Source organism: Habropoda laboriosa, unplaced genomic scaffold, assembly GCF_001263275.1.
Source record: "Habropoda laboriosa isolate 0110345459 unplaced genomic scaffold, ASM126327v1 scaffold107, whole genome shotgun sequence".
Lineage (NCBI taxonomy): Eukaryota > Metazoa > Arthropoda > Insecta > Hymenoptera > Apidae > Habropoda > Habropoda laboriosa.
Genome location: NW_017100249.1, coordinates 2,533,541 through 2,547,201, shown reverse-complemented (window position 1 = coordinate 2,547,201; position 13,661 = coordinate 2,533,541). Strand labels below are relative to the sequence as shown.

The 13,661-nt window shown below is 44.1% G+C and overlaps 1 protein-coding gene across 1 annotated transcript in view; it reads right to left on the bottom strand.

The window, feature by feature from the left end:
* LOC108572171 (protein slowmo) overlaps nt 1–13,421 on the bottom strand; it is an 18,202-nt gene extending 4,781 nt beyond the window's left edge. The window contains exons 1-3 of the mRNA XM_017934369.1: nt 13,237–13,421; nt 12,939–13,104; nt 9,229–9,315 (exon numbers count right to left, since the gene is read on the bottom strand). Coding sequence (XP_017789858.1) covers nt 9,229–9,315; nt 12,939–13,104; nt 13,237–13,268 — 285 coding nt within the window. The 5' untranslated portion in view covers nt 13,269–13,421. The remainder of the gene's footprint in view (nt 1–9,228; nt 9,316–12,938; nt 13,105–13,236) is intronic.
* Between the last annotated feature and the right edge of the window lie 240 nt (nt 13,422–13,661).

The following is a 13,661-nucleotide window of genomic DNA, read 5'->3' as shown; positions in this document are numbered from 1 at the left end:
CGACGTCGCAGATAAATCCTTTCTCACCGAACCCGTGTGTATGGGTTCAAAGGAGAACTTTGCTTCCTATCTTCCGGTACAACGAACGGTACGTAATCATCACTTCGTTGTGTCTCATCAGTTGCAACGGGAAAAACAAGAGCGATGCGACAAGGATGACGATAACTGAAAAAAAGGGGCGAGAGAGGGAAGGGGGCAGAAGGGAAGGCGAAAAAAGTAAACGCCTGGCGCGCAATTTAATCCTATCTAGCGGACGATCGATCCCTCTTCTGGTCCTGGCGTCAACGACGAAGTAATTAATTTTCACTTTTTTTTCGGCCATGGCAGAGGCAGTACGAAAAGCGTACATCGTCGATCCTGCGCCCCGTTCCTCCTCTCTCACTCTCTCTCTCTCTCTCTCTCTCTCTTCGTTCGATCTAGTGCATCGGTTAATTGAAATTTTTCTCGTCAGTCGCGCGTCGAAACCGATGTTTGCCAATCCCTCGGTCTCCGCGGCAAGCACGGCGTTTGCTTTTCATTTACCGCAGCATTGCGGTACGGTCACGTTTAGTAGCGCAGTTAGGGACAGGGTTGGTAAAGAGAGGAGGGACGAAAAGTCGTTAACTAAAATCAAGACCTAGCGATGTAAAAGAAAGGAACACACGGGTAAAGGCACGTACAGCCGCGGGACTCGACGTAATCCTAATCAGACCGGGGTATAGTGGCTTCTTATTAGACAACTTTTATTAAGTCCGTTCTCCCTGTTTGAATCTGTTTGACCTAGAAGTATCTTCATTTAGCTATGAACACGAGAAGATTTCAGGGAGGAAGTTTCTCGATGGTTGAGATGACGATTAAACGAAAAGGATCGAGTCGGTTTTAACCCTGTGGTGTCTAACTTTTACAGGAAATAGCGATACCGAAAAGATAGTAGCAAAATGAAGCGAATTGTCTTCGAGAAAAATGAAGGAAAGATGCAACTGAGAGGGAAATAAAATATAGAAGTATAGAAGTGGCGTGTGTGAGATAGTTGTTGAAGTTGTCGAGGACTGTTTCACGTTGCTCGAGTTGAATCCATAACCAGTTTATATCGCGCAACTATTTCAGCAACTGTTTTAACATACTTCTACATTTCTATATAAATCTAGCTACTGTTTAAAAACTCCATCTTTATATCGAAGGTAGAAGAAGAAGTAATTCCTACAAGTTTAGTTGGAAAAGAAACGAAGAAACAATTTGCATTCGATGTTTGTATTAAACGTTCCGCAAAGGAGAAGAAAGGTACGAAATGGCGTTCGTTAGGGAAAGGAGCGTAAACCATCGTGCAAACAACGCGTGTTCCTCCAATCAAGATTCCCGTGATTCCCGTTTCCAACCTTCGCCCGATATAACAAGGAGAGAACGAAGGGGTTAGGTCGTAGGACCGTGAAGGGTCGTTGTGCGGAGGCTAAAGAGCCTTCTTCAGTGCGCGCTCGCGAGTAATTAGCATCGCCGCATAATTGAGAGGACTTTACGAATCCCGCTAGAGGCAGCATTGTTCCAGAGGTCTCTGGGTATGTTTCCAATTCGACCGTATACCGTTCGATGGCTCGAAAAGGGTGCCACGGCCGGAAGCCCAAATCTACTAGGACGTAACGTCGGAAGCTGGATCGACCTCGAATGGAGTTCGGCCTCGGGCTTTCTCTTGCGCACGGTAATCGCCGATTTCAGCGGATTTTGGAGGAGATTGGGAATCGTGTGCTGACAAATCCGTATTAGATCGTGTAAACGGGAGCTTCCAGTCATCTGCTTCTACAGCCGAATGGATACGCGCGGTTTCCTTGCACATTCGATTCAATTACTTGTTTCCACGTCTATGTACATTTCTGAACAAACAGAACCGCATCCCTAATTCGAATCGATATCGAGCCGCGATGGTCGGCTCGTTGGTTACCCACGGTTAAACTTGTGAAATATCTGGTAGAAAAAACCACGAGGAGGAACAGCTGTAGGTACTACGTATTCTCTTCTCTCCCTTTCGCTCTCCCTCGAGGGAGATTTTTACACGGTGACAAAGTACCCGTTAAAATGTACACGCGATACGCACAAACAGCCAGAATTTTGCCACCCTCTACCTTAACGCGTCTGTTGTCGCGCGATCATTAATATCCATTCTACGAAACTTTCCCGACGAGTCGGTGGGATCAGCTTCACCGTGGAAACATTTCGATGGGGTGTGTCGCGTGACAACCCGCTCGACAAGGGTTCACCCGGGATCAAGGGGTTCAAGCCTGAAGCATGTACACCGGTAGCATCGTACAACGCGCGAATCCCGCTACTCCGGAGTTACCATTTTTCATTAAGCCATGCGCCGCCCTGGCCTCGGGTCTCTCTACTCGACTCCATATTTCAATCGATTCAAAAAGTGCTGCCGCTGCCTGTACCTACACGTCCGTATAAAAATACGTAAACGTGGCCCCATACATATAGGCGGTGAGGAGAGAGAGGGTTTTTTTGGGGGGAGGTATGGATCCTAGGAACACGAACGGATCCCCCATACGCCGTTCAGCCGTGCGCAATTTGTTGTTTTTATGATTTACAGGTGGCCACGTACAATAATTCAGTCGGTGGCACATCCAGTCAGCCTCGTGCGCCACCCAAATGCAACCCCCACGAGTTCTCCATCAGCAAAGTCCACGGGGAGTCCCCAAACACCAGGCCAGGATACATCGCCGATACACGCGTCCGTTATTAATTCCCGTCCGGTACCACCACCACCTTCCTCCTCCTCCTGTTCTGCCCGTCCACAGACGTATCCTTCTATCTCTCTGTGCCGTGTCTCGGGTTTTCGCGCCTGCACGCACGGAAATTCGTGCCAGAACGAAGGAAGGATCGTTAGAGAGAATACACGAGTCGTCGCTCGGTAAAATATCGTTCCGGTTTCCTTCGTGTCTAACAACGTATTGCTGTGCGAGCGCGAGAACCGAGATACTCAGCGGACGCGCGTGATCACAGATTGATCTATCGGCTTCCACTTTTCTAACGTTTCGGAAAACTGGTAACAGCTATCAGTTAGATATCTGACGGTTCCTCTGTTATTTCATTATCATACTAAATATGCATCTGCAACGCCCGGGGTTTTCTTTCACATGTGAATATCCGTACGATGGTTTCTGTCTCTTGGAAAATAGTGTGGTTGCGTTGGATTGGATAGCTTGGTGCACTTGATTTCTGACTCTATTTGAGTTTAAGCCAGATAATGATAAGATTGAATAACGTCGATAGGGCTGAGAATGACTTCTAATTTTCTACTATCCTTAAATCACCTTTAAATTACACTAAACGACCTTAGAATGACTTCTCTTTCGAAATATGTCACCTAAACACAGTTCTCACGGGGGAAGAAACCAAGTTCCAAAGCAGGCAACGTAATACAATAAAAGACACTACCGTCACGAAGTCTAAGCTTCTTTGAAAGTTAATCAGATTTACGAAGAGAACCGAAAGGTCTCTCTTCGTCGAAGAAACTAACGCAGATTTCTCAGGAAGCTGATGCGTGGATAACGAAGGACAAGTGTATGAATCACACACGCGCCATTCCTATACATGTCGGTATTACACCGTGATTAATATATTTGCCCTGCAACATCAACCCGATGAATAGCGTTAAAAGAGGCGGGAGCGAGAACGTTTTAGCGCGTCAATCTGCGAACACCGGCTGCGCGAGTGTATATACATGTCATCGGAGCGGGAAAAGTCAGCGGCCGACACACACGCGCTTTACAACAGGTTTGAAATAATAACGCGATTAAGTTAACGCGATCGAGCGTCATGTGTTGCACGGCTGCAATACGTCCGTTTGATAATCCGATAATATCCATCCACCTGCACCACCGAGGTAAAATGTGTTTCAACGTGTTTTTTCCCCGTGCCAAACGCTTGTATTCACTGCAACGCGATTCCCCAGACGCCAAACGCAGGCATTGTTTTAGATTAACGAAACGCGATTCTATAACGTCACGGTATTTACAGTTCCGGGGCTGTGTGCGCGATCCATACGCTCTGTACGAACAACGATCGACGCCTACGGTGGTATCCCCTTCAAGAGATTCATCTCTCTCTGCAGTATACGCACAGGCTGCGTGTGTTTCAACATGTGAGACACGCTTCAATAGTAGACAGGGGACAGAGAAAAAAAAAGAGGGGAAACGTTCATATCAAAATTTATCCTAGCGCAAGTTTGCGCGATCTTTGAAACGTTTCCTTGGCTGGTAGATGTCTAAAGGATCTAGGTATGAATTACAATCACGAGTGTGAATGAATGCTTATTCATCACCTACGAATAAGCTCACACCTATTCTCACAGTGGACTGTTTTCTTACTCCTATCGTCATTTCCATGCTAGTTCGACTTCACACCGAACACTGATTATGTACACGTGACAAACACGAGATTGTTGACCCATTTTTTTACAAAATACTACCTTACACGCTACTCTGCACTCTATCTTAGAGACTTTTCTTTCACACTTCTAATATTCCAGATTCCACACTAACTACTTCGTTCACACTCGAGACTCTAACTCGTTAGAGTCACACGAAACTTCCATTCACGCGATAAACGTTTACACGAACTTCTTCCGCTACTTTCGTGTCTCCCACAGAAATGGGTGGCACACGTTGAGAAGCACCCTGTACATCCCAGAACACCATGATCAACTGGAAAATATGCGGACTCTCTGACCAAGCAGCGACACACATAGCTAGAGGAGGGCTCAAGCCCATTATGTTCAGCTTGTACTCGATGCATATACGCCGGATGCGTTTAGGTTGAACGATACGATGCCGCATTATGTTCCCAACCAGCGGCACGATACGTATGCATTCCGCGTACCGTATGCAACGCGGCTGCCTGCTGCTCTACCGTCGAGGGTGGAAACGGAGGGGAGGGAGGTAAATTGCTAAAAGATATCTCCCCCTTGGGATTCGACGGGGATAGGTTATAACCTGGCCCGGACTCTACCTAGCTTATGTAGAATACATTGCCTCCGGTACCGTTTCTCCTACAACGTTCCCTGTGTTCGTTTGTCCGCTCTCGTGTAACTATTCACGTGTGCGTTTACGCGTGTTTCAACGTAGGGGAACGCCAGCGGAGTCGGAGGCACACACGGCGTCCTACTCTCCGCCAAACATCCGAAACGTGGACCGGAGAGAAAGCGTTGACATCCCACGGGGAATTGTTCAATTTTAGCTGAAGCTCATCTCTAGCCCTACCCGCGTGCAGGAAACGCGTCCCCGTAGATTACGCAGGCGTGGGTACGATCAACGGGGAAATATCACACGGCGTTTCCTGCCAGCCGTCTCTGACCTTAATTGGAAAGACGAGAGCTGGGGAAAAGGAGGAAAGGACGTCGAGGATCGCGGATGCCTGAGGAGAGCGCGGCCGCCGTCCTGCGTACCACCGCAAGACGAACGACCAAGGAAATTCCGCATTTCGTAGGAAACGCTCGCAGCCACTATTTCACCCGTGCGTTGATGTATCGCGCTAATCCATAAGTGTACGCCTATGTGTATTTTTCCCGGGTAAAAGTTCCATGAAAAAGTGGAATTTTTTTATCTTGTCTGACTACGCTCTGACTTATTCTACTTGTTTTTCGAATAATTTGATTTTCTCTCTGGAAGCGCTTCTGTTTGTGTATCTGTGTGTACGATTTTCTTTCTCTGCTCGTTTTTTTTTCTCGTTCTTTTTAATTTAAATGGTCGTTTTTACATGGTCATTTGTATTATTTTTCACAGTGACACATTCCCGCTACGAATCTCTGAAATTACTTCTGGGATTTCATTCCGCGCCGCCCGGTGGCCATTCTACCCCGGGCTCCATTTTTAGAAATTTATTGCCTTCAGAAGCGCAATAACGCTTCGAAAATGCACGCTGCTTTTAAATAATTAACAACGTTAAAGAAACTAGCTGGCGCGTAATGTATCCAAACATGCTATTCAAGCAATGGGCACGTATCGCGGGGATCCGTGTTGTATCTCGCTACGCGATAGCCAACCAACGTTTACGCTTCTAACTTGATGTATAGGGGCAAACAGCGAAGTTACATATAAAACAGCTGATAAATGGCCACGTGGTGGTACACGGTATTTCCCTGTTAATATTTCCACAACGGATATAAAATCTTCATGATCGCGTTTTCGGTAAGTCGCGCGGCGAGAATTTTTACATTTCTCACCCGCTCTCTCTACTTTACACCGCCGAAAATAACGTAATGCACGTATTACCAGATTAAAAATCCTTTTTACCACGTACGTTTCGTCGTCCTTTGAAAACAAACGAACAAAAATCAACACCATCGCGTTAATATATATATTTTTTGGGGGACATCTCGATAAAAGCATCCTGATGAAAATAAATTCGTGCACACCTAAGTGCATGGATATATGTGTGCTCTCGTGTTTCGATAAGTAAAAACGATCGAGCAACTCTTCTCGTAGATGGAAAGCCTGTACTTTTCTTTTTTTTTTGTTCCTGCTAACGGAGCCACCTGCGAATCGTTCATCATGGCAGTAATGCATCCTGCATCAACCAGGTTTCTCTTTTCTCCCTTTTTGGCCGAGGATCAAGCAGGGAGAACGATCACCGACGCGTACCACGGAGAAGAGGCACAAGCAATATTCCGTTCCCTTTCCTTCTACGCCGTTTTCCGCCCCCTGTCTTCCTCGAAACCCTCTCCTGGCACGAAGAGACCACGAAGCTATGCAACCCCCGGTAATGCGCGCATCAATAACCTATCATATCCAACGTTCTAGATGGTACGCGATGCTATAGCAAAACCCCAACCCTAAGGCGTGCCGCCGATCTTCTCGAGCTTGTAACTGGAGTAAATGTATCTGCTACTCGAACTGGAAGCCTCGAACGCCGTCTATAATTTTGCTTGAGATAAATATTGCACCGGAAACGGGAACAGAAAGGTTGATGTTCTCGTACGCGTGTAACATTCGAAGATGAAAAATTGCTAACAATGTTGTGGTGTCGTAAATATGTTCCCTTCTTCTTAGGTAGATGTAAGAGGTATCGGAGAACGAGGGTAGGAAAACAGAAAGTGAGGATCGACAGACGTAAGCTGGGCTTATCGGGGAAACCCTCGATGACGCAGGAGGCTCGTGGATCACTTGACCATTTTTAATGGGAAAAGCCTGAAATAGCGTGCGTGTATTTTGGGAGAGAAAGAAGGGGAAGGAAGAGTTTTTCTTGGGATTTTCTTGGGAAGAGGCGTGAGAGTGTTGGAGATAGAGACTTAGAGATCGCTCGATCTTAGGAAAAATTGAGTGTTGTATGAATCGTCGGAGTATTAAGACAGAATGTCGGGGTCGCTCAATTTTATGAAAAAGTGAGCGTTGCATGAGTCGTGAAAGTATTGGAGATGGAGCCTTAGAGATCGCTCAATTTTATGAAAAACTGAGAGCGTTGCATGAGTCGTGAAACTATTGGAGATGGAGCCTTAGAGATCGCTCAATTTTATGAAAAACGAAGCGTTGTATGAGTCATCGGAGAAGTGGAGATACAACCTTAGAGATAACTCAATTTTATGAAAAGCGGAGCGTTGTATGAGTCATCGGAGTAGTGGAGATACAACCTTAGAGATAACTCAATTTTCTGAAAAACTGAGCGTTGCATGTGTCGTCAAAGTATTGGAGATGGAGCCTTAGAGATCGCTCAATCTTAGGAAAAATCGAGCGTTGTATGAGTCATCAGAGTATTAGCTCAATTTTATGAAAAAGTGAGTGTTGCATGAGTCATCGAAGTATTGGAAATGGAGCCTTAGAGATAACTCAATTTTATGAAAAGCGGAGCGTTGTATGAGTCATCGGAGTAGTGGAGATACAACCTTAGAGATAACTCAATTTTATGAAAAACTGAGAGCGTTGCATGAGTCGTGAAAGTATTGGAGATGGAGCCTTAGAGATCGCTCAGTTTTCTGAAAAACTGAGCGTTGCATGAGTCGTGAAAGTATTGGAGATGGAGCCTTAGAGATAACTCAATTTTATGAAAAACGGAGCGTTGTATGAGTCATCGGAGTAGTGGAGATACAACCTTAGAGATGACTCAATTTCATAAAACATCGAGTGTTTCATATCTCTTGATTTTTCGTAAAATGAAGTATCGCAAAGAATGTTACACGAGTCGCCTAACACTAATCTCAGTCCAGATACAGTTGTTTTCCACTTGTCATAGTTGCACAACAGTTGTCTTTACGTTACAAACGGTGTGAACTTATTGCCATATTCACTAATCATGTCCAGTCACACTTTGTTATCGCCACAAAGCATCGTTACAACCTATCACACGAAAAACACTCGACAGCACGGACTCTAACGACGACAATTCTCTTCTTTTTTTTTTTTCAATTACCTCACACGTTACGATTACACGTGACGACGAGGGTGGAGTGTTGGGGAAAGATCGAGCGTAATTCTACAGGTTGAAATTGCATCAGTCTATTTTCCAATTACTCTTGCTGATCTCGATTCGAATGGAATTGGGAATATATCGATTGTTCGATTACACGCGCTCGCGCACGCGCCAGCCCGCGTTACACCTTCGTTCGTCAAATTTATTTTCACCGGTGAAATGAAATGGCAATTGCGAGCACGAGAATGAGTAGCCTCCGAGTTCGACTGTGTGTGTCGGCCGGTGCATATATTTAAAATTAAAGGAGCATTCGTTACGCGCGGTTCTTTCGCCACCGCCGCCGGTTTTGTTCAGCGAAATTATCCGTCTCCGATTAGATCGATCGCGTTGCATAATACGATTGAACAGTCCGATACGAAGTGCAAAGCAACATTTACACGTGGAATATCGATTTATTCGTCCTCCATTTATCTCGCTTCAGGAAGATAAATTACAAATGCGGTCAAAGTACTTTGTCGGGTAATATGTGAGTAATAAAGAGCAAATGTAACGAAATCTCGGTCGGAGCACGCTTCAACAAACGGGGAGTTCCCCCGGTTTCGAATGATTAAACATCATGCATGATATTTCGATTAACGATATGAATTAAGTGGACACGGATAGGGAAATTATTTCTCCGCTTCGCGATAACTTGCTAATAGACCGTTATGATAAAACATAGCCTACGATATAACCGCAAATCCTTTTGCGAAAATGCGCTCGAGCCAATTTAAAGAACTGCCCGACAAACGAGCGACACGTGTCGTATTAGCATAATCGTACGTGCAATTTACGTAAATAACGTACTCTACTTACGTTCACTGTTTTTATCACCATTTCTTTCGATTCCGGATTAATCGTGCTCCATTCACTGGCGTAGCACAGTCTGTCGCGTGTGAACACCTGAAACAGTAATCAGCACAACTCTTCTTTTTTGTCTTTTCTCGTTTGAAATAAGAACGAATGTGAGGAAGATTGAATCGATATGTAATAATAAAGAGGAAAGCAACTGGACATATCCGTTTGTTCGATTACTTGAGAGACGACCGTCAATTTATGCGAATGAAGTTGCGCGGGTCCATGCATAACGATAAATCATAAATTCTACAGGTATATTGCTCTTACGTAACAGCCGTACGATAAATTGATGCGGTGCAATGTTATCGGTGAAGGTACGGGGCATCGATATCAAAGGAAATCAAATTAATTCCCATAGTAGAATTATTCTGATGGAGAAAAACCGAACTGTCCCCCTCTATCCGTTACTTTCCATTCGACCTTAATTAATTACATCTCTCGGTGATTAGTTGTAGTTGAATTACACGGTCCCGGGGTTAATTATTACAATGTCTATACGGTTCGAATCTCTGCCGCATCGGTAAACGTTCCGGATATCCAACGGAAAGTATTAAACGCAGTATGTTGTTCGAGTGCATCTGCTAATTAGTTAGAAATTTTCGCCAATGCACCAGTACTAGCTGCCTCGACGAGCGTGCTCCAAGTGAGGAGAGAATAGTGGGAAAGAAGAGAGGAAGAGAATCAGAGAAAGGAGAGAAAGAGACAGAGAGACAGACAGAGGGAGAGAAAGGAGAGGAGGGAGAGACAGAGAAAGGAGAGCAGGAGGGAGAGACAGAGAAAGGAGAGGAAAAAGGAGAGAAGGGAGAGCAGGGGGAGAGACAGAGAAAGGAGAGAAGGGAGAGCAGGAGGGAGAGACAGAGAAAGGAGAAGAAAGGAGAGCAGGGGGAGAGAAAGGAGAGCAGGAGGGAGAGACAGAGAAAGGAGAGAAGAAAGGAGAGAAAAAAGGAGAGAAAGGAGAGCAGGAGGGAGAGACAGAGAAAGGAGAGCAGAAAGGAGAGACAGAGAAAGGAGAGGAAAAAGGAGAGAAGGGAGAGCAGGAGGGAGAGACAGAGAAAGGAAAGGAAAAAGGAGAGAAAGGAGAGCAGGGGGAGAGACAGAGAAGGGAGAGCAGGAGGGAGAGACAGAGAAAGGAGTGGAAAGGAGAGCAGGGGGAGAGACAGGGGAAGGAGAGCCAGGAGGGAGAGACGGAGAGAAACAGGGAGAAGCTAAAGAAGAAAATGAAAAAATAAAAGCAGAACAGTTGAAGGGGGTAGGCTAACTGAAATCGAAACGAAGCTTTGCACTTTCCCTTCCCGTCAAGTAATTTCAAGAGTGCCTAAACGCGAAGGCGATACCTTCCTCCTCCCTCTCCCCATCTTCGTCCTTTTCTCTTTTTCCTTCCACCTGCTATGCATTCGTTATATACGGAACTGTGATTCGGGGCATTCGAGCGAGAGAGCCGGCACAACAGGACGGCTTTACGAAATGGCCAAGCTTATAGAAAATCCTGCGAAAGGAAGCAATTCGCCGAGCCGAAAAGGATTCGAAGCTCGAATCTCTACCCCCCGTTCTCTTCGAACAGGGGAAAAAGAGGGAGGGAGAGAAGTAACGGGGATGAGGCGAGAGAAGCACTAAGGGAGGCTGGTGTGTATTCCAAAACGCAGGCGCCTCGCTGGATGATTGCCAAAGAGCGTAACATCGGTGGGAGCGCTCATTATGAAAGTTGATACGGTCGGTGTCGTTGTTTTGTAATTCTCCGTTGCCTCGAGCCCCGACATCGCCGCCACCCAGCGCCTTCTTCTTGCTCGACGTTGTCGAAAGTTTCGAATTTCCTGCTAGCTACTGCCGTTGTTTGTATAGATTGCTTGGTCAAACGGCAGCCAGCTGTTTTGTCTATATACTGGCGCCCCGGCAAAGAAGGGACGCAATAACACAGCGCGGATTGATTTCTTGCTGTCTACGAACTTCCAAATCCGCCCTTCCTTCTTATCGCGTTCACAAATATTTCTTTCGCTATTTTTTTTCTACCTTATTCGCAAATTTACACATTTAAAAAAAAACAAACACGTGTTTCTATGAAAATTCAAATTTAAAGGACAAATTTATGAAATTTATTTTGTTGGTGAAAAATTAAGTACTACAGTTCGAGAAATTTTGGCATTTAAATTTCCAACTTACGAAATAAATCATAAAAATCAATGGTAAAGTAAGATCGACTTTAATCGTCTACTTGATATTCCGGAATTAATCGACTTAAGAGTACGAAGATTGAATAAATTTTAGAATGCGACCTTTTGCAAAACTTCCAGTTTCCTGGAATATATCGAGCATCGATTTGGTATCAACGTAGACGCGCTAATTAGATTAAGAACACAGTCACTGTGTGTCCCTTATGTAACAGATACTACAGGTTAGCTAATTACGGGTTAACAGATGTCTGATCGCAGAAATCCATAATCTACTTAGAAAGGTGGCGTCAACGTAACAAAGACCTTGCACACGCCAAGTACAAATCTATACTGTTCCGAACTGCACGAAAGCGTGTGTGTATATTACGTAAGTGCGTGCAGATCTCGTTAACTTGTACGGAGCGGCATTTCGCCAAATGTTCTTACGTAGGCAACAAACGCAACCGCTCGTGACTTTATACCTTTGCTTGTTACTATAAATGTAGTTGCAAACGAATTTACCGACTGCTCGACATTTGGCATTAACCTTGAAATAAGTGAAAAAGATGAGTTTAAAAAAAAAGTTAGAAATCGAGGGAAAAGGCGAAAAGGTCGTTTCGATAAGGTCGAAAGGGAATGAATAATTTTGTAAGATATCCGTGAGAGCGGTAGCCGCGTAAAAAATCGATAAGTTGAACCGTGGGTAAGCTACGTCAAGGTTAACATTTCCACCAACATTTCTCTAGTTTCATCAGCCAGTAAAAACTACTCCGAAATTCCCAGAAGCTCGAGCGACTATAGCGCGCTGACGCGGTTGTTACACGAACTAGAACGAACTTGCTGGAAAATGTAGAACCACGAGGCGAATGGAACTTTACCCGTACCAATTGCTCGTGCATTATGTCGAATGATTAGACTTCCTGATGGACTGTAATCGAAACAAACAAATATGTCCGAAACATGCGGCTTTGAATGACAAATATGTATCAGTATGTTTTACGATTCGAAATGCTTTAGTTGTTTTTACGCTTGTGTCTTTACACACGCGATAAAAGCAAAGTATTGAAATTGGCAATAGCCCGACTAGTGCTTTATAATTAAGTCGTTATACCGATAGAACACTTTTAACAATTAAATCTGATAAGAAAGAAATGTAACCAAGAAGAATGTATATTTTTCGGTTGAAATATACGAATAATCGAATGCCGTATCTTTCGAAAAGATATTAAAATTTATAAATAACGCGGAATTGTATTTGCAACTGTACCATATAGCAATTGTACAATATAATACAAGTGCTATAGTATACCACTGTACATTCAATCACATGACCAAATTTCGATGAAAATATGTTAGAAATATATTTAGAGAGTGATACGTCACTCAGACTTTATTATACTCGATACATTAATTCGAACAACATAAGGTTACAAGTCGTAGATGTGCAATTTCATTGGATAGGTTATGTTCATCGGTATGTAGGGCAAATAACCTTAACAAACAGCGATTGGAAACACTTACCCGAAATAGTCCAGAAGGAAATGTCCAGTGTGTGGTGATCAGTCTGTGGGAATAAAGGATACCATTCTTGATCCTTCTGTCGATGACATCGGTTCCCCGAACGGATGGATTTAAAGGATTCGGATACTTTCTACAGGCTGCTTTTACTACTGTTTCCCACGGATGGCTACAAATATAAAGCACATTGATATTTTCGATGTTGAACAAGTTTATTTTTTATGAATAATAAAATGTATTCCATTTCCACATCCTAGCCTTGAAAGTTGTAAATTAGTAAACTTGAATAAACGATACTTACTCGAAAGTGTGATGCGATGTCCACAACTTCATGTTTACAGAATTTTTCTAATACGAACGTACGGTTAACACTATAATTTAAACTATTAACAATCACGTTAAAAGACACTACACTTCGACACTGCAAGACGCGTCTACTAACTTCGAAACCTGATGTACCTCAAAAGATCGTACAAAAGGTCTCCAATGAACTTTAATCTTTCATCACACGTCAATCGATCAACAGTTGGTATGCCTGCTTCCAGCGACCAATCACGCTTTCTCAAGTTCAAGCTGATTGGTCGACTGTTCGAGCAGTACTATTCAACAATTCAAAAGTGCAGTTCTCCCGCCAACTCGCGCTCAATTCGGTTGAAATTCTTATCGCGGGTGTAATAAGTTATAACTTTGTTCGAATATTAAAACCATTCGTTTTGTTGTTGCGAA